At 33.2% G+C, this 26921-nt stretch overlaps 1 protein-coding gene across 1 annotated transcript in view; it reads right to left on the reverse strand.

Moving 5' to 3' along the window:
• The window catches only part of LOC135127124 (ETS translocation variant 1), a 45016-nt gene extending 18421 nt beyond the window's left edge, over positions 1–26595 (reverse strand). Inside the window, exons 1-6 of the mRNA XM_064053465.1 lie at positions 26476–26595; positions 9078–9159; positions 8883–8924; positions 1813–1884; positions 926–1082; positions 757–878 (exon numbers count right to left, since the gene is read on the reverse strand). Coding sequence (XP_063909535.1) covers positions 757–878; positions 926–1082; positions 1813–1884; positions 8883–8924; positions 9078–9159; positions 26476–26526 — 526 coding nt within the window. The 5' untranslated portion in view covers positions 26527–26595. The remainder of the gene's footprint in view (positions 1–756; positions 879–925; positions 1083–1812; positions 1885–8882; positions 8925–9077; positions 9160–26475) is intronic.
• Between the last annotated feature and the right edge of the window lie 326 nt (positions 26596–26921).

Consider the following 26921-nt stretch of genomic DNA (forward strand, 5'->3'; position numbering starts at 1 on the left):
AAGCTATCTCACGCCCAGGAAATAAAAAAATAGAGCTATTAGAAATAAAAGCAGTTTTTAATATATTTCATGAAAACTTTTTAGACTTGTCAGAATCTCTAGATTAAGTCCTGTGAAATCAGTTGTAAAGCTTAATCACATTAATTTTAAATAAAAAAAATACAACAGTATAGATTATATTTAAAAATAAAGGGATCATATTTAAAACAATATTCCATAGAAATTGCGTTTCAACAAACAAACTTAACCGTTTCTACAATTTCGAAGCAATTGAGTTTTTTAGTTTTTTATATACTTCACTGTATGTAAAATTTAATAAGATGAAAAAATAAAATACAGAATGTCTGGTTCTTATTTGGTATTCATTGAATAAAATGGTGGGTATATTTGAAAATTTGGATTTGGACTCAAGCAAACCAAATTTGCAAATCTTCGTTCCACTTTACTGAAATTTGTAAAATACAGAAGACATTTGATTAGAATTCACTATTTCATAACCGGAACTATAAAAACCCATCCATTAGGGGTAGTTTTCGTTAATTTTTTCATATGTGCCTACTGTCCTCAAAGCTATAATAATTTTACGTGACACAAACGTTGATAATGTAGTTTTAGAAGCTTTAAAAATATGCTCTTGAGATCTTCAGAAAAATCCCTTCTATTTTACATTTACAAATTTTTGTAGAACGCAATTTAAAACCAAACTACATTCGAAATCGAGAAAAATGTGCAAAAATCTGAAAACAAAAAACATACCTTCGAAATCCCTATCAGCTGGTTCTTGTTTGATCGGCAAGTTCGGTGGATGGTGAACTCCCTGTAGATTAGCAGGAACATGAGTTACTTCATTATTTCTGTGAACCATCGGCGATGACGACCTACGATCAATAGAACGCTACTTGTCCCGTATTTACGCAATATTTACCTGTTATAAATTGGATTTGCGTAAAAACATCCGCTATGTTGATATGTGGGGGTGTAAACCCCTTCAAAACTTTCGCTCCCTGAGTATGAAACGGGATACGCAGGAGGTTTGTTTATGTTCTGCAGCAAGTCCGACATTGTATTTTCGGGTTTTATTGCTACAAATTAACGAACAAATCAGTCGTTTTACAATTTTAGTCACCCGTTTTGCACACTAGTTTTTCTACGACTCGAGCTTCAAATAAATTTTGAATCAAAAAGTCTGTTTATCAAAAATCTATTTTTGTGTATCTAAATATAGCTGCAATAATAATAAGATTGTCGCAATCGTTGCGCTTCTGTGTAGAAAGAGATGACAGGTTAAAGAGGGTGAACCCCGCCGAGCTTTAAGTTGAGAATATACAAAACTAAATGGATGTTTGGCTGCTGAAAGAACTCATGACAGGTTGATCTCTAAGCTCAGCATGTACTCCGATTACTACAGCCTGGGTAACCGCGCTACTACGTTCGATAACATACGCCCACGTAGATATTGTTTGACTTTTTTGTGATAAATATGAAAGAAGTTTGAGAGTATTTTTAAACGGCTTAGTCGTAGGGACTACCGAACATGTAAGTAAATCCGATAATTTTTAAATCTTGTGCAAACAGACTTACATATTGACTGATATCGGGGGTGCGCTCCAATAAGCTTGATTAAAAATTATAACCCGAGGCTCAAATAGCACCCCTCTTTTTAACATTATGTATTTTTCAAGACTACACTGGTGAGGCCTGATTGCGCTTAAAGTGCATTTAGGAACTGGAAATCTGGCTATCGATAATAATAAATTTTGCCTGAAGCACAGAGCTTAATTTGTAAAAGTGCTACTCGGAGGAAATTCTTACTGTTCGTGTTCTGCTGCTGAAAGTCCGAATCCGAAACATACTGTTCACTGTCGTCGGTTTCGCAGCTGTTTCCTGAAACGAAGAAAAATACGTATATTATACGTCTATTTCACTCCTATTTTGTACATTTTTAAGTAATTATATAATTAAAATTGACTTGATTTTGACGCGTTTGTTACATCGGATGACAGTTTAACAATGAAGCAATCGATCTCCAAAATGTGGGAAAATATACAGGGTGTAATTCATTACAGTAATGTCAAAACTATGACCCATACAGGAAACAGAGCTTACAGAATAAAATCTATTTAGAGACATCATGAAACTGTCTTTTTTGTCAAAATTTCACTAACGGAAAATATTCAAAAAATATTTTTCGATAGCAGTTGAAAAATTGTAAAAATGACTTTTGAAATGACAGAAGGACGAAACATGAACACAATTTTTGAAATGAAATAAATAAAATTAAATATACAAAAAAGAGAGATTATAGTTAGTAGAACTAAAAATGTCCACAGAAGTTTTGTAACGGTTGGTGGCATTCAGTGACTTCATATGGTAAAAATATTTGACATTACGTCTTGTTTTTTTTTTGTTAGATTTTAAATAAAATTTGATAAATATTCTGTAATTATTAAATCAGTGTTGGAGTGTTGGTGTAATACAAAAAATTTAAAGTAATCCCTTCCTTCCAGCTTTTCAGATGTTTTGTTTCTGTTCTTATTAAGATAATAAAATTTAAGGGCGACGTCATCAATTTTGGAAAGGCGAGGACACATATTTAAGTTGGCTCTTTTGCAAAAATTGATCAATGTCAAAGCCGTTCTTGATTTGTTCAATAAAATGTATAATGGAGATATAAACGTATTAAAAGAGAGAATATTTCTCGGTTTTGCAGTTTTAATGTTAAATTGTAAAAAAAATCATAAAATTTTGATTTTTTTGCAAAAATCTGGATGTCCAGGAAAAAATTATTACCATAAACGACAAATTAGAAGTACACGTACGTTAGTTTTTAAAACTGAAATAACATATGTATTCTGTAAAATTTTGAAGTGACGTCATCACATTGTCGGTGGGGATATTCAGACAAATTTTAATTAGCGGTTTGCCATCTACACAGGATTCCTAATGTACATACAAAATTTGAAAACAATCGAGCCCCCCTTAAGAAAATTTCGGGCAATTTTAGCCGTTTTTTGAAATTTAAGGAAGCATTTTTTCGATTATTTCTACCATTTTTCTAAAATCGCCCACCGAAATATTTTGGATTTAAAAAAAATATATTTTCAAACCGAATATTTTTAAATCTTGTACCGAGAGTATAAATAAACACGGTGTTTTTGGCGATTTTTTCGCAACTTTTTCTATTTCTAAAGCAAAATTTTTCATTACCCTCCTATAAAAATTTCGGCCAACATTCAACAATTTTTTAAATTCAACTAATTTTCCATCTCCAGAAGTTAGTTTCGGTCTCCAATACCTTTCGATTGGGACAGACGACAAACAGACAGGTGGAAACGGGAGACCAATTTTTTTTTAGTACTTGCTAAGATAAGACTAAACAATATTAAGAGTAGTTACTAAAATGAAGAGGAGGCGAATGGGCGGGGCTATTCCTTGCTTATAAAGTACTCGCTAATAAAAAGTCAAACTTAGCCCCGCCCGCCCACCCGTTTCCTCAATTTTTTACTTAAATAAGAAATAAATGTTAAGATAAATAGAATATAAAAAAATTACTGTTAGGCCTTTTTTTCTTTTATAACAGCCCCACTTCCTTTCTACAGAAGAACATATAATTAATCCCCGCCCACCCACCCCGTTTCATTTCAGTGATTCATTTTATCTGGAATGAATGAAAGTGGATCCCATACTGAACGGAAATAAAATTGGTATTTAGAATGAGAATAGCGCGGGTGGGTGGGTAGGGTTAATACTTTCTAAGATAAGACTGATTTTGGCAAATGACACCCTTTAAGAAAATAGAGGGTGGATGGGCGGGGCTATTCCTTGCTTATAAAGGACTTTATAAGAAAAAGTTAAATTTAACCCCGCCCGCCCACCCGTTTTCTCTTTTTTTCTTCCAAAATAAGAAATGAATCTTAAGATAAACGATATAACAAAAAAATGGCTGTTTGGCCTTTTTTTCTTTGATAACAGCCCCACTTTTATTCTACAGAAGAACATGTAATTAACTATTCCTTGCTTAAAAAGGACTCCATAAGAAAAAGTTAAACTTAACCCCGCCCGCCCACCCGTTTTCTCTTTTTTTCTTCCAAAATAAGAAATAAATGTTAAGATAAACGATATAACAAAAAAATGACTGCTTGGCCTTTTTTTCTTTGATAACAGCCCCACTTCCATTCTACAGAAAAACATATAATTAACCCCGCTCACCCACCCGGTTTCATTTCGGTGATTAATTTTATCTGGTGTGAATGAAAGTAGATTCCATACTGAACGGAAATAATATTAGTCCTTAGAATGAAAATAGCGTGGGTGGGTGGGCGGGGTTAGTACATACTAAGTATGACTGACTTTGGCAAATGACATACCCTTTAAGAAAATAGAGGGCGAGTGGGCGGGTCTAGCACCTGGTAAGATAAGACTGATTTTGGCAAATGACACCCTTTAAGAAAATAGAGGGCGGGTGGGTGGGGCTAGTACTTGCTAAGATAAGACTAAACAATATTAACAGTAGTTACTAGAATGAAGAGAGGCAAATGGATATAAAGGACTCTGTAGGAAAAAGTTAAATTTCGCCCCGCCCACCCACCCGTTTACTCATTTTTTTCTTAAAAAATAAGAAATAAATCTTAAGATAAGTAGTATAACAAGAAAATTACCATTAGGCCTTTTTTATAACAACCCCGCTCCCCATTCTACAGAAGAACACATAATTAACCCCATCCACCCACCCCGTTTCCATTTCAGTGATTCATTTTATCTGGTCTGAATGAAAGTGGATACCATACTGAACGGAAATAAAATTAGTTTTTAGAATGAGAATATCAAGGGTGGGTGGGCGGGGATAGTACTTGCTAAGTTAAGACTGACTTTGGCAAATAACACCCTTTAAGAAAATATAGGGCGGGTGGGCAGGGTTATTACTTGCTTATAAAGGACTCTGTAAGAAAAAGTTAAACTTAGCCCCGCCCACCCACACCTTTTCTCTTTTTTTTTTCTTACAAAATAAGAAATAAACCTTAAGCTAAATAGTATAATAAAAAGATTACTGTTAGGCCATTTTTTCTGTCATAATAGCCCTACTTCCAATCTAGAAAAGAATCTAAAATTAACCCCGCCCACCCATTCCGTTTCCATTTCAGTGATTCATTTTATCTGGTCTGCATGAAAGTAGGTCCCATACTAAACGGAAATAAAATTAGGCCTTAGATGAGAATAGCGTGGGAGGGTGGGCGGGGTTAGTATTTACTAAGATAAGACTGACTTTGGCAAATGACATACCCTCTAAGAAAATAGAGGTGGGCGGGTCTAGCACCTGATGAGATAAGACTGATTTTGGCAAATGACACCTTTTAAGACATACCCTCTAAGAAAATAGAGGGTAGGTGGGCGGGTCTAGCACCTGATAAGATAAGACTAAACAATATTAAGAGCAGTTACTAGAATGAAGAGGGGGCGAATGGGCGGGGTTATTCCTTGCTTTTAAAGGACTCTGTAAAAAAAAGTTAAACTTAGCCCCGCCCACCCACCCGTTTCTCTTTTTTTTCTTACAAAATAAGAAATAAATTTTAAGATAAATAGTATAACAAAAAAATTACTGTTAGGCCTTTTTTTATAACAGCCCCACTTCCATTTTACAGAAGATCATATAATTAACCCCGCCCACCCACCCCGCCTCCATTTCAGTGATTCATTTTATTTGGTCGGGACGAAAGTGGATTCCATACAATAGGAGACTCTGCAGGAAAAAGTTAATTAAACTTAGCCCCACCCACCCACCCGTCCTCATTGTTTCTTCTAAAATAGGAAATAAAACTTAAAGTAAATAATATAACAAAAAATAGGGTTTTTGATACTGCAGGCAGAATAGACACTGAAGAACAGCTGTGGACTGTCAATATAATAAAATCATAAAAACATACAATGAAAAGCTAATTTTTTACTATAGTGGAACCGAAACAGAAGAGGTTAGAAGAAATAAAATAAAGACGGAGACAGAAGAAAACTACCCATACATAATATTTAAAGTTATTTTAAAATTATTTAAGGAAAGTTTTCCCCACGCCCTAAATACAATTGAACAACTCCAATTTTTTAGAAAAATGATAAAATTTGATTTTACAATATTGTGTTTATTTTATGTTAATTTTTATAAATGAAACAAATAAACAGACAGACAGACGGAAACGTGAAAATCCAACCTACATTAAACACTTGGAAAATATTGTACAAAAAAAAAAAAATGTGCAGTAACTAAGATCAAAATCAAGGCGGATTCAGAAACCACGAATACAGGAATATGTACATTATTTTATAAAATTTAGTTAACCTTTACCACGCAAAATGATGAGAGGACGTCATCAAATTATTGGTGGGGATGTTTAAAAATTTTGGTTAGCGTTTTGTCACCTGCACGATATTCGTAAACCACATATAAAATTCAAAAAGAATCGGTCTAGTAGTTTTGGAGATTATCTGCTTAATGAAGACACACAAAAAGAAATGGGGAACCTATTTTTTCGTATTTTAGCGATCACGGAATGTCGAGAAAACATGAAAGTAGCAATTCACTGAAGAACATCTGAAGAAAACAAAAAGACCAACAAAAATACAGAATGTGCACAAAAAATCTAGAGAATCTAGAATTATTGCAAACTTTATTAGATCAAAATAATACTGAGATTTGTTGTTTCCACCAAAACATTCCATATTTTTCGAAAAAAAAATCTCTAAAATTACAGAATCAACTACCTTGAAACTTTGGATGTACTTTAACGTTTCACCGAAATAATAAAACATTAATTAAAATTTCTATTCCTCCTTTCGCGAAAACTGATGACAATAATTTAAAATTTTCTCAAGTAAATTTCATCCTGATTTAATACATTGCCTATATTATAACAGTTTAGGCAATAAAATGTACGAAAATTCAATGGAATTTTAGAGTTTCTCTTAAAAACTACATATCCAACTTTGCCAAGATGTGAAAGTTGATTGAGGAATTTATGTTACTCATCCCTTCGACAAAGATAATGACGTCATTTTATAAAATTGTGAAATAAATCGTTTACATAATTTTTCAATTTTCAAATTTCAAAAAAATAGTACCTGCTACGATAAGATTGATTTTGACAAATGAGATATTCTCTAAGAAAAGAGAGGGTGGGTGGGCGGGGCTAGTACCTGCTAAGATAAGACTAATTTTGGCTAATGAAATATCTTCTAATAAAATAGAGGGCGGGAGGGCGGGGTTAGCAACTGCTAAGGTAAAACTGATTGTTCTGGATGATCCATGTCATTTACCAAAATCGGTTTTATTTTAGCAGATACTAGCCCCACCCACCCACCCTCTCTTTTCTTAGAGGGTACGCTATTTGCCGAAATCAGTCTTATTTTATCAGGTACTAGCCCCGCCCACCCATCCACCTTCTCTTTTTTAGAAAGTATATATATCATTCGCCAAAGTCGATCTTGGATACTACTAACCCCTCCCACCCGCCCTCTCTTTTCTTAGGGAGTATCTCATTTGCCAAAATCACTCTTATCGTAGCAGGTACTAGCCCCGCCCACCCACCCTCTCGTTTCTTAGAGGGTATGTCATTTGCCAAAATCAGTCTTATCGTAGCTAGTAGCTGCTAAGAGAAAACTAATTTTGGCAGATGACACCCTCTAAGAAAAGAGAGGGTGTGTAGGCGGGAATAGTACCTGCTAAGATAAGGCTGATTTTGGCAAATGACATAGTCTCTAAGAAAAGAGAGGGTGGGTGGGCGGGGCTAGTACCTGCTACGATAAGAGTGATTTTGGCAAATGACATACCTTCCAAGAAAAGAGAAGGTGGGTGGGCGGGGCAAGTACCTGCTACGATAAGAGTGATTTTGGCAAATGAGACACTCTCTAAGAAAAGAGAGGGTGGGTGGGCGGGGCTAGTACTTGCTAAGGTAAAACTGATTTTGCCAAATGAAATTCCCTAAGAAAATATTTTTATAATTATTAATTCTTTCAGAAAAGGTCAACATATTTAATGTGATTCTATTATTTTTGACAGACAAAGTTAGTACGAATGAATAAACATCGACTATAAGATTCAGTGAAAGGGCCCTAAGAAAATTAACAATAGTAGTAGAGTCTAGGAAACAGTGAACATTGAACCTCATGTCTTTAAGTTTATACGAAAAAACGAAAATAAAAAGTATGTTCTTAAGCATTCTATTGAGGGCTTTCAACATACAGAAAGTCAATGTTCACTGTTTTCCGGACTCTACTTTACATTCTGTACAAACAAATGCGTTGAGATGATTGAGGTTTTCCAAACAACTTTAAGTTAGTGATTATTACAATGCACTTTTTGTGGCTGTAAAAAATGTTTTCTGTGTAGGAATTTAGCCAAAACAAAATGAGTCTGAATGGGTAAGCTTGAAAGAAAAGCCTACGACTATAAAATAATATTTTGTTTTTAGGTAGTAAATTACTTGTAAAAAACGAGTACCTTGTTGATTAATACAGCTAGAGTATGTATAATAAAAGCGCTTATTTTTAGTTTTTAAGTGCTCGATTCATTTTATATCAAGCCCACTTTTTGCTGCTTTATCGAATCCGACCACCTCTGCCCTGCATCGCGTTCCACGGCCCTTTGCAAATGCGCGCGATACTCTCAGAGGAATAAGGTCCATCATTTAACACCATGCATCATTAATAAGATAACAACAGGTGAAAGCTTTGTTAAGTCTGGCTAACATTCGCCCTTCCTTTCCATCAGCCATTAATTCGGCAAAGAGAATGCGACGGAGAATGTACAACTCGTCCTGACGGGGCGTTTTACACAGAACAGAGGGTTAAACGCTCGCATTTACCACATTAATTATGGAGCAAGTAGTATTACTTACCTTCTTGATGCCAGGGCTCTCTCCAGTCTGTGGGGAATACGCCTGAAACACGCCAGATTTCAGCTTGTTGCTATTGTCTCGATATTAAGTGAGTTTTAATGGTGGAGTTCATTAAAAATTCACGCGTTCGTCATCAACACCGAGGGCTCGGACATGACGAAAAATGGAATTTTTTTTCAGGTGAAAATTTCTTACCGGGAGGTGGAGTGGATTTGTAATGCTCCTGGTGGTATTGCTGGTAGCAAGTGGAAGTGAAGGGAGAGCCGAAGAGACACCCCTGAAATCAAATTATGTTCGAGATTGATTTATTTGTGTGTGGAAAAACTAGGAGAAATGAAACCGACATGCAGAATCGATACGTAAATGCACCCCTGGTTGTGGAAAATAACACATTTCATTTTTTTTTATTAACGTTAACTTTATTTGCTTTAAATATGGTGCTTGTATTTTTTGTGTTCGCTAAACTTTAGAGATGTGGCTTTCGAAATTTTTCGAAAAAAGTCACCTTGAACTTTTCGATAAGGGAAATTTCTAAAAGTTGGTGGAAATGTTAGAAAAGTTGTGAAAAACGCCTACTTTATCGCGCACACGCAGTGAACTGGACGTACTTCAAAAAACATCAGGCTTAGGCAGTTTTTTTATTCTAATGAAATCGAAGTTAGTGGTCAAATCTTTTATACTTATATACAGGGCGCTGAAAAAATGGTGTACCAACTCTATGACACGTTGTTGAAGACTGTTTATAGAACAGAAAAAAAATAATTTAAAACATTCTTGAGGCCAAATGTACAAAATATAGCCCTTCAAAATTTATTTTAGAATATATGAATGCATTCGGTTTAATAGTTTCAAATAATAAGCTGCAACATTTTGTTATACAATTTTGATTTTTTACCAAAAATCTGAACGTCTATGGTAAAAACTCAACACGGATTCATACACCACAAGTGTAGGAGTATATTTATTTATAAAAGTTTCAATAAAATTTACTACTGTAAATTTTTGGTTTACCATCTACAGGATTTTTCTAACATACATATAAAATTTGACGACAATCGGTGCAGTAGTTTCGACGATTATTTGTCTAATAAAAAAATTGATATAGAGGACAGGCAGACAGACGGAAACGTACTTTAGGGGTCATAATACATCAAGAAGATGTAAAAGTAGTCAGTCGTCCGAGGCTTATGTTTGGGAAGTAAAAAGGCGCCAAAATAGAGAACGGGTGGGTGGGCGGGGCTAACTTTTTCTTTCTACATCTTGTTGCATTGTGCGTATCAACATTAATATAATTCTCCCCACCAAAAATGAATGACGTCATTGGAAAATTTTATTAAGAAAATCTCATTTTAAATATGCAGCATAGCATAGCACTTTTATTTGTGGTTTAACAATTCATTCATATTTTTATTTCACAGTGTAAAAATTCTCCTAATAATAACTTTTAACTAATATTGTGTTAGTGATTATAGACAATTAAAAAAATTTTATTTATTCACTTCCTTAAAAAAAATCTCAAAAAAACTGATCTAAAGTTGCCTTGTAGAAATACAGTCAAGTAAATTCAGTGTTTTAGATAAATTCAAGTAAGTTTTTCTTAATAAAATTTTGTAATGACGTCATAAACTTTTTATGAAGAACAACAAGATAACAAAAAGGCAACAAAAAAAGACAAGAAAAACGCGAAGAAGAAGTCAAAAAGCACCAAAAAGTTTCCGAAAAACGACAAAAAAAGCGATTTAAAAAAGAAAGTAAAAGGTCTTTAGAAATTTCTAGTCAAAATTTGATGCATTTTTTGTTTAATACATATATGAAATCATAATTCGAGATTTCTGTTACCTAATATGTGGGTGATAAAGCATATTACTTCTTAAGTGTAAGCGAAGGAAGTATTGTAATCGAGTCCATCGGACGAATGGCCACTTTTATTTTTTCTCGACAAAAATGTACTCATATACTTGTAGTGTACGAATCCACTTTCAGTTTTTTCGCTAAACGTTCAAATTTTCACAATAATATTTGCAAGGTATAATAACGTTCTATTCCCAACAAGGTTTGTATGTCTCCGTGACGCAGTGGGTGTATCGGAGAGAACGGCGACCTGCGGTACTGCGATTGTGGGTTCGATGCCGAACTTGGCCCTTTCCTTTTTTTTTCTTGCGTTGGTATAACTGTTGACTAGAATTATCCATGCTGATGACGTAATCACAAGTTTTAAAATAAAAATTATAATATTCAGAACATTTTGTTCGACTGTGGTTTAATTAATAATTTTAGTCCTGTTTTGAGAAGGTAAACTCATTCAAATCAAACTAATTTCTACGTGACACTCTTTCGATGTATAAACATAAATAAACACTTGAGCTTCAGATTGATATGACCTGGTGCTGAAAGGACAAGGGATGTTATTTATGTCCCTGGTTTTTACTTTACAGCGGTCATTACAAAACTAAGATCGTAAAATCAAATTTCATATATTTTTTAAAGAACAGGATTTGTCCTTATAGCCTTCGGCCAATTTAATTGATCCAATTAAGAATCTCATTTTATAGTAAATGTGAGAAAAAAAATTATGATCAGTATTTAACGGATTTTCACACAGTTTAAAAAAGAAATTGAATTATAAATAGAGGTACTTGAGTACGCGAGTGTTCGTATCGTGCTTCTGGTTTACTAGTGTTTTTGTGAGTTTATAGGCTCAATTAAATCCTGGGAACTGCTGAATTCCTCTTTAGGTTTGGCAACCAACCAGAGAGACAAATTTTCAAATTCCTATTGCAAATTTGGTAAGATCTTTCCTTATTACTACGTTAAATTTTAAAGTTCTTAATCTTTTTCGGCCCCTTATCAACTGAATTGTCGGTTCTTTTCTGCTTTTTTTTCTTTTTTTTATGGCCAGCAGCCGGTCTTCGCTTGTGTAGGCGGCTCGCTGACCCACCAAAAACAAATCTTTTAAGTCCAAACATTCTGTTTTCTTTTTCCCTAAGACTTCAGCAATATCATGCTGCCCATTTGTGGAAAGTGCCATGCGGCCATCAAAAGCGGTCGGCTGGTTTCACTGTGTTACCTAACTTGTTCCGGCACATGCGGCAAGCAGTATCATTATAAATGTGCTGATGTTCCGGAAAGTCTGCACGAGCATCTTCAATCTGTTCCTGGCCTAAACTGGAAATGTCCGGAATGTGTCAAAAAGTGTTTCTGTCTTGACTCGGATTCGCTAAATGAATTTCTCGGAGCAAAATTTGACGAATTAGTCGGCAATCTAAAAGATATATTTTCGAATTTAAAAACGGAGTTAATTGAGAGCGCTGAGCGTCAGATAAAGGATACACTTCCGGAATGTAAACCACCTGTACCTTCTTTTTCTGCAATTTTAAAAAACAAAACAAAGCCAGCAATAGTTATTCAGCCAAAAAATCCAGAACAAGATTTCAACAAAACTAAGTCCGACATTGCATCCAACATAGACCCTCTCAACGCGAATATTCAGTTAGAAAAAGTTCTGAGCACAAAAAACGGAGGTATACTTGTCGGATGTTCTTCAGTTGAGCAAAACTCCCGTTTCAAACTGTTAGCCCAAGAAAAACTTGCGGAAACTTATGTAATAAGAGAAATCAAAGGAGTCTCCCCCCGAGTTAAACTAGTTGGTTTCTCACAGGCATTTGAGGAAGCTGAGTGGAATAACCTTGCTGACCACATGATAAAGGTAAATAGCTCTATCTTTAACCCTAAGTCAACATGCGAAATTCTGAAATTCTGGCCCACTAAAAAAAAACCGAAAGTATATCAAGCCCTCCTGCAAATTGACAAAACTTCGTATGATAGATTAATGGCTGCTGGTGGCTTGTTTGCTGGTTACGATTACTGTTCGGCGTTTGAAGGCTTAGAAGCAAATAGATGCTTCAATTGCAACAACTTCGGTCACTCTTCTCGTGTTTGTAAAAATAAAGTAACATGTCCCAAATGCAGCTGCGAACACGAACTCAGAAACTGCACATCAGAACATTTGAAGTGTATCAATTGCGTTCGTCTAAATGAAAAAAACAACAGTCTTGTCGACACTAATCATGCAGTATGGGATCACTGCTGCCCGGTGTATAAATCAGCTTTTGATAAGCTCAAAGCTGAAATTCTTTCAGCATAGCATATGGGCCAGGAGTCTCTAGGCTGTAACACATATATGCAAGACCACCCTGCCAAAATAATACAGTTTTCAGTAATGTACACTAACATCGCCTCTCTCCTAGCAAAACTTGACTCTATGACTCTCTATATCGAAGATAATAAACCTGATTGTATTCTACTAACGGAAACATGGTTGTCTTCTGATATCTCCGATTCCTTGATTGGGCTTAATGAATACACTTTATACCGCACCGATCGAACGTCGCGAGGGGGAGGTGCTTGCATCTTATTAAAACAAGCGTTATTTAATCAATTTTCTGTAATATGTAACAGCAAAAGATATGGGAATACTGAATTGGTTAGTGTGGACTGTAGTCACAACTCTCAAAATTTTTCATTAGTATGTGTTTACCGACCGCCTGGAAGTCCCCTAGTTGATGATGAATTGCTGTACGATGAAATTAAAAGATTATGTCACCTTCGTTCCAACTTAATCATACTTGGCGATTTTAATTTTCCAAATATTTCCTGGCAAAACGTTCAATCGCAGACCAACGATGACTCTACAGCACAATTTATTGATATGCTCCATGAAACAAACCTAACACAACTTGTCGCTGCCCCCACTCGTTTTCGCGTTGGACAAGAACCATCTTTACTTGATCTAGTCTTAACAACTGATCTCAATCTCTTAGGGGAGATCAGGCATTGTGCTCCCATTGGCATTTCAGATCATTGTGTAATTGAAACCACTTTACAGTACCACTCATCTTCGTTGCAAAAGCATCATTTTCGCAAGCACTCCAAAATTAATTTTGAAGGGTTAAATTCAGATCTGACCAATACCGATTGGACTTCTCTATATAGCACAAGTTGTTGTACCGAAGCGTGGAACATATTTAGGAATGTACTGTGTGACCTGGTTTCTAAACATACGACTACATATAAAGTCAAGTGCAATCGTACAAAACCCTGGATTACCCAGACCTTTATAAAACGTGCAAAAATAAAAAACAAACTATGGAATAAATACAGAATGTCGGGTGCTCAAGAGGATTACGACCTACACCGCAATTTTTCCAATATGTTAAAAAGTGACTTGAGATTAGCAAAAAGTCGTTTTGAGAATAACGTGGTGAAGAGCGGTCCCAAAGCCGTGTACAAATTTATGAGAAATAAAATTCTGTCGAAAGTTTCGGTCCCTATTATCTGCAGCAACAACTTATTTGCAAAAAATGAACAAGAGTCAGCCAACTTTCTAGCAGATTTCTTTGGGAGTGTATTTACTAGTGAACCCAAAGGAAATTTACCAGCATGTCCTGCACCTCGTGCAGAAGCTTCGTTACCAAATATTGATTTCACTGATGAAATAGTTCTGAAGGAACTTGATAACCTTCCTGATAAAAGTTCGCCTGGTCCAGACGGCATCACATCACATGTTCTCAGGCGATGTAGTAGTAATCTAGCTCGTCCGCTATCACATATCATGGAGCGTTCATTTCAAACATCAAAACTTCCACCAGTATGGCTTCAAGCCCATATTACACCGGTGTACAAAAAAGGTGATAAAACAATGGCGGAGAATTATCGACCCATTAGTCTGACATCAACCTGTTGTAAAGTTATGGAACGAATAATTTGGAGACATCTTCTCCGATTTTTATATGATCACGACATTATTACATTAAATCAACATGGCTTCTTGCCTAAAAGGTCCACTGTCACTTGCCTACTTCAATGTCTTAATGAATGGACGTTGTCTTTAGAAAAAAATATTCCAGTTGATATAATTTATTTAGATTTCGCAAAAGCTTTCGATAGAGTTCCCCATCGTCGTCTTATACACAAACTTGAAAACAGCGGAATTCGTGGGCTCCTATTGCAATGGATTAAAGCATTCCTTTGTGGTCGCAATTTTAAAGTAAAAGTAGGCTCAGCTTTTTCAAATAAAAAAGACGTACTGTCTGGTGTGCCGCAAGGGTCGGTCTTGGGCCCTGTATTGTTTCTTGTCTATATATCTGACCTGCTAACTTCACTCAACTCACATCACTCTTTTTACGCTGACGATGGTCGGATATACGGTAATTCCTTTTCATCTTCACGAATCATCCAACAAGATCTTCATACTATGTATACTTGGACGCACGTATGGTTAATGCCTCTAAATCTCCAAAAATGTTTTGTACTTCGCTTGGGTAAAAACAACCCCAACATTGCATACACTCTGAACAACTATGTTTTAGAATCCGTTCAGCAGATCAACGATTTAGGTGTCATACTTGACAAAGAGCTACCTTTTTCGGAGCATACCGTTCACATTGTAAAAAAAGCCAATGTCAGAAGTTATCTGTTGCAAAAGACGTTTACCAATCCGGACGAAGTTCTGTTAAAAACACTTTTTGTATCGTACATTCGTCCTATCGTAGAATACGCGAGTGTAATCTGGTCTCCTGCCCTAGTAAAAGATAAGCAATTAATTGAGAAAGTCCAGCGTCGTTTCTCTAAGTACGGCCAATCTCTCAGAAATAAATCTTATGAAGATAGACTTTCGACACTGAAACTCCCTACCCTCGAAAAACGGCGTCTCTTCAATGATTTGGTTTGTACTTATAACATCCTCTCCAATAAATTTAGTTTCAGCCTTGCCGACATCTTTGTTCTGTCGGATATTTCCCGTCTCCGGGGACACTCGTTGAAATTATACCATGAAAATTATAAAACTAAATGGCGTCAAAATTTTCTGACCAACCGAGTCTTCCAGATCTGGAACGGCTTAGCCGTAGAAATCGTTGAAGCAACTACAACTGCTTCCTTTAAAAACAAACTGGGTATATATTTGTACCAGTCATCTTAACACCCATCTGACACCGGAACTCTTCCTATGTGAGAAGCAGTAATAAATTGTAGTTGCTGGAAAATTGTTTTCGGCGGATGGGCATAATAGGCTCTGCCTCTGCCCAACGTTTTCAATAATAATAATAATAATAATAATAATAATAATAAATAAATGTAATCTGCACAGTTATAAAATGAGTCGTGATCAGTTAAAACTGTACAGTATTTTCTAATTTATTGTACAATTTTCGGTATTCAGTTGAAAATAATAAACGCAGTCTTTCTTTATTTTGCAAAGTAGGTGGAGTAGGTTTCACCAGTTCTTGATGTCGCTTCTACAAAATGTTTTGAATTTAATTAAGTCCCTTATGCACATTTTTTCCAACTTGAAGTTAACATCTGAATCACAACGAAGGATCACATTTGAAAATAAGTTGGTATAACCAAAAAACTAGGGTAAGTGTAGCCCAGTCTCTGCTTTTTGCAGTACCTAGAGATTAAATATTAAGTAGGTATAGTTTTGGAAATTTCATTCTACCCTATAAAATTTTATTGACAATAACAAGACGGACAGTAGTATAATGGTAAGAAATATTTATGGCTCACACCAGTTCACCCGGATTTGTCGGAAAACATTTAGCAGGTAGTTGTATTCATGAAATGATGCTCATTTTCTTTCGTGAGTAACGATGGGCCCTGTCCAGACCTGGATTATTCTGCTTTCTACCATCTGGAAATTAACGGCACGCGACAACTTTAAGTTGTAAATATCTCTTGCTATTGTACTACTGCCCGTCTCGTTATTGCTAATAAAATTTTATAGGGTGCAATGAAATTTCCAAAACTATACCTATTTGTGTTTAGTAATTAGCAATATGAAAGAAAATTATTAAACAGTAACTAATGCCTAAATTCAAGGTAGTTTAATTTCATTACGTCAAAGTAAATTAAGTAGTATTTGTAAAATATACTGAGCATGTATTTATTTAATTAACATTTACCATTTTTATACTTATCAAGTAGGGTTCTTACTAAACATTTCTTATTTAACCGAACAGTTATTAATTTAACTGAGCAGCTATTATTTCACCAAACATATATTATTTTTACTGAGAATTTATTTTTTAACTGAGCATTTATTATACAACTTAACATTTATCATTTTTGCTGAACAAACACACAGAGTGTTGAAAGATAAAACTGTGATTTTAATTTGTTCTCTAATTTTTTTCCAAAAATCTTGAAAGTGGGCAGTAAAAAGGCACCAAAAAAGAGAACGGGTGGGTGGGCGGGGATAACTTTTTCTTTCTATATCTCGATAGACTGTGCGTATCAAAATTAATGTATTTGTACCCACCAAAAATTGATGACATCATCGGAAAATTTTATTAAGAAAATAGCGCTTAAAACATGCAGCGTAACATAGCACTTTTATCTGTGGTGTAACAATTCATCCAAATTTTTAATTTACACTGTAAAAGTTCGTCTAAAAATACTAATAATGAAGTATATAGAAGCAAATTATAGTAGTTTGTGTAAGTAATCTTATTTAAAAATTTATAGAAAAGTAACACGTTATTTATTCATTCCCTCGAAAACCGGTCTAAAGGTATTTATACAGAACTTCCCTTACACCTGAACCACATTAAATAAATACAGTTTCTTAGATAAATTTAAATAAGTTTTTCATAATAAAATTTTGTGATAAGGACAGGAAAAAGGTCAAAAAAATCGATAAAAAAGGTGCCAAAAAAGATAATAAAAAGATAACAAAAAAGGGAAGACAAAAACGAAGAGAAAGTCAAAAAGCAAGAAAAAAGTCTAAAGAAATTTCCAGTAAAAATTTGATGCATTTTTTTAATATATGAATCATAATTTGAGATTTATGTCACCTTAGATGTGGATGGTAAATGTTATTGTTATTATTTTTGTTGTACTGAAAGATAAACAGTATTCATTTTATAAAAATGGCATGTCAATGTTGTTTTTATTCTCTGTAAATTAAAAAAAAAATTAAAATGCGATCTTAATAAATTGAATATAACTTTTAATTTTACGATGGATTTTTAGAAGTACATACATAAATTAGAATGAATTACCCCCTAATGAAATATATACAGCGTGTTATTGAAAGGTACGTACCAAATAAAATTGGCAATTGGTCTCGAAGTATGGGTGCTAAAAGTAAAAAAAGTTCAGGTAAAAGTGTTCTCCTTTTAGAGACAAAAATTATTAAAATTTATGTCCAAATTCGTTGTACGCCTCTGATAAAAAGGTCATCTTTCGTTTCTATAGCAACAAAAGTGTGTCTTATTTTTTTATAATTGTTACACTTGCGAGGATTGAATACAATAAATTAATTTTACCTATTTATCCTTCAGTAGCGTCTAAAGAAGTTGGATAAGGGTTATTTTTTTCCTTAAAATTTTGATAACACAAAATAAGTTTTTCAGACTTCTTAGACTCCGCGAAGAACTGTCAATTTTGTTGTACGTACCTTTCAAATAACACCCTGTATATAAACTATGGGCAAAAATAATACTTTGAAAATAGTTAATCAATAAATATTGAACATAAGGAAGGTTTAGGAGCCAATTTAACAAACGTCTAATTTCATGATATTTTTCAGTTTGTAAAATACGAAAATGCAAATTTATACTTTCTATTTGTACGTCATGTGTTCTCTGCTGTTGATGGTTTCATGTGACATACCATTATTTCGGAAACTTCTGAACAGAATATTTTGAAATATTTTGTTTGTTAAATCTATTCAATTAATTACATCGTTATTTTATCAAATTTTTGATCAAAGATTGCGCAAAATGCAGAATGAAAGTAAAATTGATTAATTAAAAAAAAAAAATTAGTTATATAAGTCTTCAAAACTCTGTACTTTATAGAACTCCATGAATGCAATGATAAACTACAACAATAGACTTAAAATTTTTTACACTTTTTACATAATAAAGGAGATAAGTTTCATTACTATTTACCATGCTTTAAAACTGTTGTAAGATTTCAAAGCATTCGGTTTTGAAATTTAATAGTTAAAATATTTAATTAAATAACATTTAAATTATTCGTCAAAATTTTGTGATGATGTCATTCATTTTTTAGGTGGGGATAAACAGATAAATTTTTATTATTGAGTTATCATGTCTCCGATAACCTCAAAACACTTGGAAGATTTCATAGCGTTTGGTTTTGCAGTTTCAATGTTAAAGTGGAAAACGTTGCTGTACAATTTTGATTTTTTTTTTTCAAAAATTTGAATTTCTAGGGTAAAAACTCAACACGGATTCATAAACCACAGCTGCAGGGGTATGTTATTCTACAAAATTTAAATTACATTCACTATTGCAAATTTTGTAAATATGAATAATTTTACTTTCATGTGGAATTTTCAGTTTAATATGTAAGATGAATTTTACTATTCGAATTGTAAAGCTAGCCCCTTTCAAATTATTCACACAGAACTTTCATCCTCTTTGAAGCGCAATCGATGCCACATATATTTATGAAGTTTAGAAATGACTAAAGTTAGTTATTCAGCCCCTACAGTAAATTAATGATGCCATTTTTAAAAATAATTAAACACATTTTATTACTAATGATACGATTTGAGCTGACAATTGCACTTGTTTTTTATAGAATTTTGACTTTTGGAAATAAAGTTATATAAAAGGACATTTAATGAAAATATAAAAAAAATCAAACAAATTTGGTGGATGCGCCGGTATAGTTTCTTGGATTTGATTTGTTTTCAGGCCATTTTACGACACTATAATTATCGTGAAGGACACTACGTATTAATTTTTTTCAGTTTTTTTTGTTGTATGTTTAAACTTATGATTCTACGTTCTTGTGAAAACTATATTTTTGCAAATTTCTCTAACGTAGTTTTATATGTTTAATAATCCGTCGCTTACTGAGTAAGGGTTGTAGCACTTTTAGCATATTAGTGGCTAGATAAAATTGACTTAACCCTTAATACAAGCGGGGCTTTAATGGAGTGGCCATCATTTAATTATCTGTGTCAACAGGGGCTCGACCTGGGAACTGTATTCGGTTACACATATTACCACTTCAAGGAAGGGTAGTTTTACTTATGTATTAAACGTGTTTTCTCCTCTAATGATCAACTTGAACTACAAGTAATGTGATACTAATTACTTACATAACAACGACAACAAACTCACAAACAAGAGTTAACATTAAATTTATTGCCCATGAATTTTTATTTTATTCGAGATTTTGTGGCTTAAGAACAAAAACAAACCCCAAATTTCATACAGTAAAGCCAAAATGTGATTATTTTGAATTTTTTTGTATGGCGCTGAAGGTCATTTAAGAATGTATCCAGTTTGATCTTTAAAATCAAATATTCTACTGTACTTGTTTGTTGTTATTTAAAAATATTTACAAGACAAAAAAAGTTTTAATTTAAGCATTTGAAATTTTCGTACAATGAAAAAAGTCTGAGGATGATTTTACCCTGAATATTAAGTTTTCATGAAAATGGAGCATAATAAAAATAATATTTCTGTTTACCTTTTTCCTCCTTTTCCCCAGCTAGTGTAGGCGTCATTTTTTCCATAATGAAAGTAATTCCTAAATGTTAGACTTTGTTATAGTCAACAGCAGACACGAGGTGATCGGCCAATTACTCTAATGAGTGGATGACTTGTACAAACAAATAATGCGAGCCGGTCTATTGTCCAGCTCCCCTAAGCTTTCATTCCAGGACCTGATTCACGAAACTTTCGTACTTTGAGGACGTTTCACACACAACCACAATATTGCCACTACTGTGTTAATTTTGTGCACGTCTAGCCACCCACCGCCAGAAATAACAAAATTCTGCAACAAATCCGGCAACCCTGCTACAAGAGACGACCCCGTCCGCTAATTTTCTCATTACTCCTCTGCTTTTTTTGATCAAAGAAGGTGTAAGGTCGGCATTGTTTACCTTAACTACTAACACCATTGTGGCGGTTTCATTAAGTAATTGTCACATTACGAAAATGAAATTTTATCAAATTTTTAGTTGGACTTTTATTTAAGAACGTCTTTAGGGCGCTTTGACGGTGTGATATATTGTATGATGGATTGTGTTCTTGATTTTAAGTAAATATTGGCTTTTATAATCGGAAATCAATTTACAAATTGAAAGCTAAAATTTAGGTGATGAAGTTCACTTGCTCCAGCGAAATGTCATTCTGGGCTAAGAAATTGTCTTATTTCCTGCTGTAAATTTATGGGGAGAGTGCTGTTCTTGCTTATTGCAGCTGCAGAGCACGCGGTGGAGGGTCGATTTAAACTCAGAAATAAATGTTTGCGTTTTGAAAGGTTTTTATTTAATTATCGTGACACTAAGTTGCATATTTCTAAGCGGAATTTTCCTGAAACTCGTTTAAAAAATACCACAGTAAAACCCTAAAACGCTTGATTTTTGTACTCTAATTTGAAAAAATTCAGGGGATTTTTTTTCACAATTTAAATTTTTTTGATGAATATTATACACTTTATGACTAGCTCCTGAAGAAATGAAATGTATTAAAGAGTATCACAATTGCTACTTAAAATTCATTTAATAAAATTGTAAAAAAATATTCGTCTTCAAAATATCATGTAATAATGATCTGGACTTTTAAATTTATTCGATAATTCTTGAGGCTATTTAAATCTTGGACCAAATAACCTCAAAAACTACAACACCGATTACTTAGCTATTTATAGCGATTTTAAGGATATCCCGAAGATGGCAGAATCCTAAGCAAAATTAATCTGTTTACCCCCATTCAGAAAGTGATGACGTCATTCAAACAATTATTAAGCAACGTAAAGTTGAAATGTACAGCGTAACATGCTGTTCACACAATATTCTTAATTTAACATGTACGAATTGTCTGAAAAAATATTTACAATTGAATACATTTTAAAAATGTTGTTGGGATCTTAATCTTGGTTCAGGGTTTACAGTTTATTACATACATAAAATTTATGTATTTATCTCTCCATGAAAGTTCATAACGCATTTCAAACAAATATTGAATGTATTTTTACTGAAATTGCTTTTACTTTAGACATCTTTTTTTCAACTGTTTGCAAAAGATATCTATCTAAAAATGGAGTATGAATAATTTATTTTATCGATTATTGTCTGCGTAGACAGTTACTTTATATGTTAGTGTTTGTTGTATTATATACAGGGTGAGATTTTTGATTAATTATTAATACAAAATAGAAAAAAAGTCCAAAGTTATGCGGTTCGATGAAAATCAATTATACAGAGTATTTTGTTTTTAAAACGCGACGCATAACTAATTTTTCAAATACGATACTCTATTTACTTTTAAATATTCTGATTTACCCCTTCTTAGTTGTATAACCAGTTGTTGATAAAAAATTTCAAAAATTATAATTTTTAAATATCAGTATTTTAGTTTTTTCAGTTATACACCCAATATTTTATTACTACATCTTATCTGTTTCTTGTTTTTTCTTTTTGTTAAGTATTTTCATTATTTAAAGTTAATTTGAAAAAACGGAAATATCGATATTTGAAAACTGCTGCATTCTAGGATTTTTACTTCCCGAGCGTAAGCTAAGGACGTGACCTCTATACTACGAAAAAAGTATTCTCCCGTTTCCGTTTGTCTGTCTGTCTGTCTGGTGTCTGTATCCATTTTTATTAGGCAAGTAATCTCCGAAACCACTGGACCGATTGTTGTCAAATTTTGTTTGTATATTAGGAATACCATGTAGACGGTTAAATGCTAACTAAAACTTGGCTAAGCATCCCCACCACCAATGGAATGACGTCATCTCTAAAATTTATAATAAAAAGCTTTTTGAAATTTTGTAAAATAAGATACCACTGCGCTTGTGGTGTGTGATTCCGTGTCAAAAATTCATCCCAGACATCCAGAATTTTTGGAAAAAAATCAAAACTGAATAACAATATTTTGTAATATAACTTTGAAACTGTCAAACCAAGTGCTCTGAAATCTTGTAAATATTTTAAGGATATCGTAATCATGTTAAACGTTAAGCAAAATTTATTCGTTTATCCCCTCCGAAAAAATTGATGACGTCATCTCAAAATTTTGCCGAGTAAAATCGATCCCAAAATGTGTCTATACTTGTGATTTATCATTGCATTAAAAGTTTTTAAATTTCTTACACAGGAGAAATGAAAGAGTCAATTTATTTTATCGATTAAATCAGGAACGGCTCACTTCGTTTTCCTGAAAATTTGGGAGTACAATACTGCTATCCTTAGTATTACACTGCACCTATCCACAGTGATACATATGGCTTTTCAAAAATGTTGATGACGTCATCACAGCGCGAGGGTAGTTCTGTCTATGACGTTCGACCAATTTTTTTATAAATACACTGTATATTAAAATTTGAACTGATTGATACCACTAAAAAGTGCGTACCGCTGTTTATCTCTTCATAAAATATTGCAACACAGACATTAAATGTATATAAATGACATTATGTCAATTTTTTTGTGAATCCTTACATTGATTAAAAAATTGGTCTTTGATAAATAATAAATAACATTTGTTTTTGTGATCATTGTTGTGTGAAACCTCTATAAAATAAAAACCACATTTGCGTAAATAACACAATATGAAATATCCATATTTCAAGCAGATAATCAACGAGAAAAATGTATTCTCAATGTCTCCTACATGCTTAACTTCGATTGTTTATGTTTATACATCGAAAGAATTCGACTTTTATTACGTTAAAATTACAAGTATCAGGGGTGGTATTTGTTTTTAAAAGAAATTCTTCTTTTTATCTTTTCTATCCTGTCTATTCTTCCTGCCCTTTTTGCTCCTTCTAGGCTTTCTGTACATTATTATATTTTTGTTCTTTCTATTCTTCTTGCCCTTTCAGTGCCTTCAATCGTCTTTTCTTTCTGTTCATTTTGTTCTTTATATATTTTGCTCTCTCCGTTTTTTCTGTTACTTCTATATTCTTTTTATCCTTTCTATTATTTCTGTACTTTACGTCTTTTGTCTATTTTGCGTCCTATCTCTCCTTTCTGTTTTTTCTGTTCATTCAATCCGTTGTTGTCCTTTCTGTTTTCTGGGCTTACTCTTCTTTCTCTCTTTCATGAATTTTCTGTCCATTCTATCATTTCATTTTTTTGGCTCTTCTGCTCTTTTTGTCTTTGGTGTTTTTTTCGTTTATTACGTCGTCTTTATCCCTATCCTCTCTGTCCCTTATGTATATCTATTCTTTTTGTTCTTTTCGTGTTTTCCGCTTTTTCGGTCTTTCGTCCTTTCCGTTGGTCCTCTTGTTTCTGTAATTTCTGTCCTTTCTGTATTTTGTATTGTTTTGCTCTTTTCTGCCTTTTTTATCGATTCAACCTTTCTGTCCATTCTATATTGTCTTTCTCTTCTGTCCATTCTGTCCTTAAGGTCTTTCCTTTTGTTTTTGTCCTCCCTATCACTTCTGTCTTGTCCGCTTTTTATGTTATTTCTATTCTTTCCATCCTTCTCATCTTGCAATTGTTCACTTTTAAAATTTTTAATGAAAATAATAGAAGCGTAGGAATCCTTTTTTTTGAAATATTATTTCTTTCGAAGGTTTTTTGCTCAAGAAATACTATATTTTGGAAGAAATCAATGTCTTGTTTAATAAATTCATATTTGATTAAAATATATAATAAAACAGGCACAAGATAAATTATCTATTTTGGACTAGTTTGACTAATCTTAATCTTTTTTTATAAAAGCTTATCTTCTTCAGTTTTTTGAAAAATTTCCTTTTAGTTTGATTTTTTTTCGAAGTGATTTCTAAAGACTGCACATTTCGGAAAAATAACTTTGGGAAAAAAAATTACACAGACTAGAGGAAAGTCAGAAGGGATTCAAGAAAAGCGGGGAACAACCTATCAGATATTTATACTGGGAAAGCACTCGTAAATTTGAAGAACAATTTTTCTGCAAAATTGTAACACCACAAATTTTGATTAACGATTCAATCCAATAACCTTAAAATGTTTGCAAGATTTCATAGCATTCCGTTTTGCATTTTCGATGTTAAATTGTAAACAATTTAGATTTTTTTCCAAACAGTTTGGATGCCTAGGATAAAAACTCAACACGGATTCATAAATCACACATATAGGAGTGTTGTCTCATAAAATTTTAAGAAGAGGGGACATAAACCAAAATATTTTGATTATTATGCTTCCGATAACCTTATGAGTTTACAATATTTCAGGTCATTCGATGCAGTTTCAAAGTTTAATTGCAAAATGTTGTTATATACAATTTTCATTTTTGTTCCAAAAATCAGGATTTTTAAACTCTCGTATTCATAAACCACAAGTACAGGACTATCTTATTTTGTAAAATTTAAATAACATTTACTAACTAAATTTTGGAGATGTTGTCATTCCATTGTTGGTGGGAAAAATTAGCCAAATTTTGGTTAACGTATTACCATGTACACTATATCCATAAAATACACATAAAATTTAAGAATAATCAGTCCGGTGGTTATCTGTCTAATAAAAATTGACACAGACGGCAGATGGGAAACGGGAGGCCTATTTTTTCGTACTCTAGGGATCATGAAATGTCGAGAAAATATGAAAGTAGCCAGTAGTACGTAAATACTTAAAAATAATCCTGCCAACGACATTTTAAACATTTAATTCACGAAAAAGTATTAGAATGATGAAAAATAATATGACATTTATTCCCAAGTTTTTTTCTTACTATATATTTAAACAATACCAATCCAGGAAGAAAGATGTATCTAAGAAATATTTTTATTTATAGGGAACCACCAATATCTCACTCAAAACTGTTTGTTGGGTAATATCTATGTTAACGTTAGATATTTTATAGCTTTGTGGCAATTTTTTTTTATGACATGCAAAAATTATTACCAACCATTTATAATTTTGTTACCAAAAGTTACTATTTATTTAGATACAGGTTGTAAGAACATATAAATTTTCTCTTATTTTCTTTTCTTGTATACCATGTTCCTCATTGAACGTTATTATTTGATTAATAAATATTTCACACGAGTTATATTTTTGTTATTACTCCCTATAAATTTATAAGCTCATTATTGATGAGGTAAAATAAAATATCCACCCCCGAAATAATTTTTAGATTTCATGAGTTTTCAAACCTTATCAATTTTATCATACCGAAGTTATGCTTAATGTTACAAATGCACATTTTTGGCCTAAATAAAACGTATTTTTTATTAAACAAGTAATTTCATTTTGAAGTAAAATGTTAAATTAATTAACAAATTTCAAGCAATGAATTTTATTTTTAATATGTCGTTAAATTTAAATTTGATAATGCAACAATGTAACCACAAGAATGTAATATAATTTTTGCAACATTTCAGCTAAAAATAATTAGTCTACTGGTGGTTCAAATTTTTTTTCAATATAGTTTAAATTAATTTTTGTGTTTACCAATATTATGCTTCGGCGCATCCACCAAAAATGCATTTGTTGTTGCGCGATTTTTCTTAAAACTTAAAATTAAAAAACAGTCAAATTAATTGCAAAAACATTATTATTTTCCCGCACATGCACAATTTAACAAAACATAATACACTAAACAATACTTACAAGTCTACTTAATTCACTAACTGCAGTCGGAACTTCTTGATCCTGGTTCATCCCTATTTTATTAGGTCGCAAAAGCCATAATCATCCTCACAACATTACAAGTAAACAAAAAGCCTAATTAATCACTGAAAAATTCAAATCGCAAGTCAGATTAACCAGCCGTGTTCTATCAACAGCCAAATAGCCGAAAGGATTTCAACTGTAAGCGGTGATGACAGGAAATATGATGTACTTGTAAAAGCTCAAAGCTCCTAGTACCTGACGAAGTGGAGGGAGCTGAAGACACGCCCGTTGTATTCGAAACGCCCCTTTGAGATCTCACATGCATATAAAATTATAAATTATTTAAAAATTTCGATAGATTATTCATTTCAGCTTTCATTAGCTGCTCGAAAGTTATTTCGTTAAAAAATTAATGAAAGCGCCGTAAAAAAATCCTTCCACGC

The sequence above is a fragment of the Zophobas morio genome, unplaced genomic scaffold, assembly GCF_036711695.1.
Source record: "Zophobas morio isolate AGI-343-1 ecotype UQ-CSIRO unplaced genomic scaffold, CSIRO_AGI_Zmor_V1 ptg000011l, whole genome shotgun sequence".
NCBI classification, from domain to species: Eukaryota; Metazoa; Arthropoda; class Insecta; order Coleoptera; family Tenebrionidae; genus Zophobas; species Zophobas morio.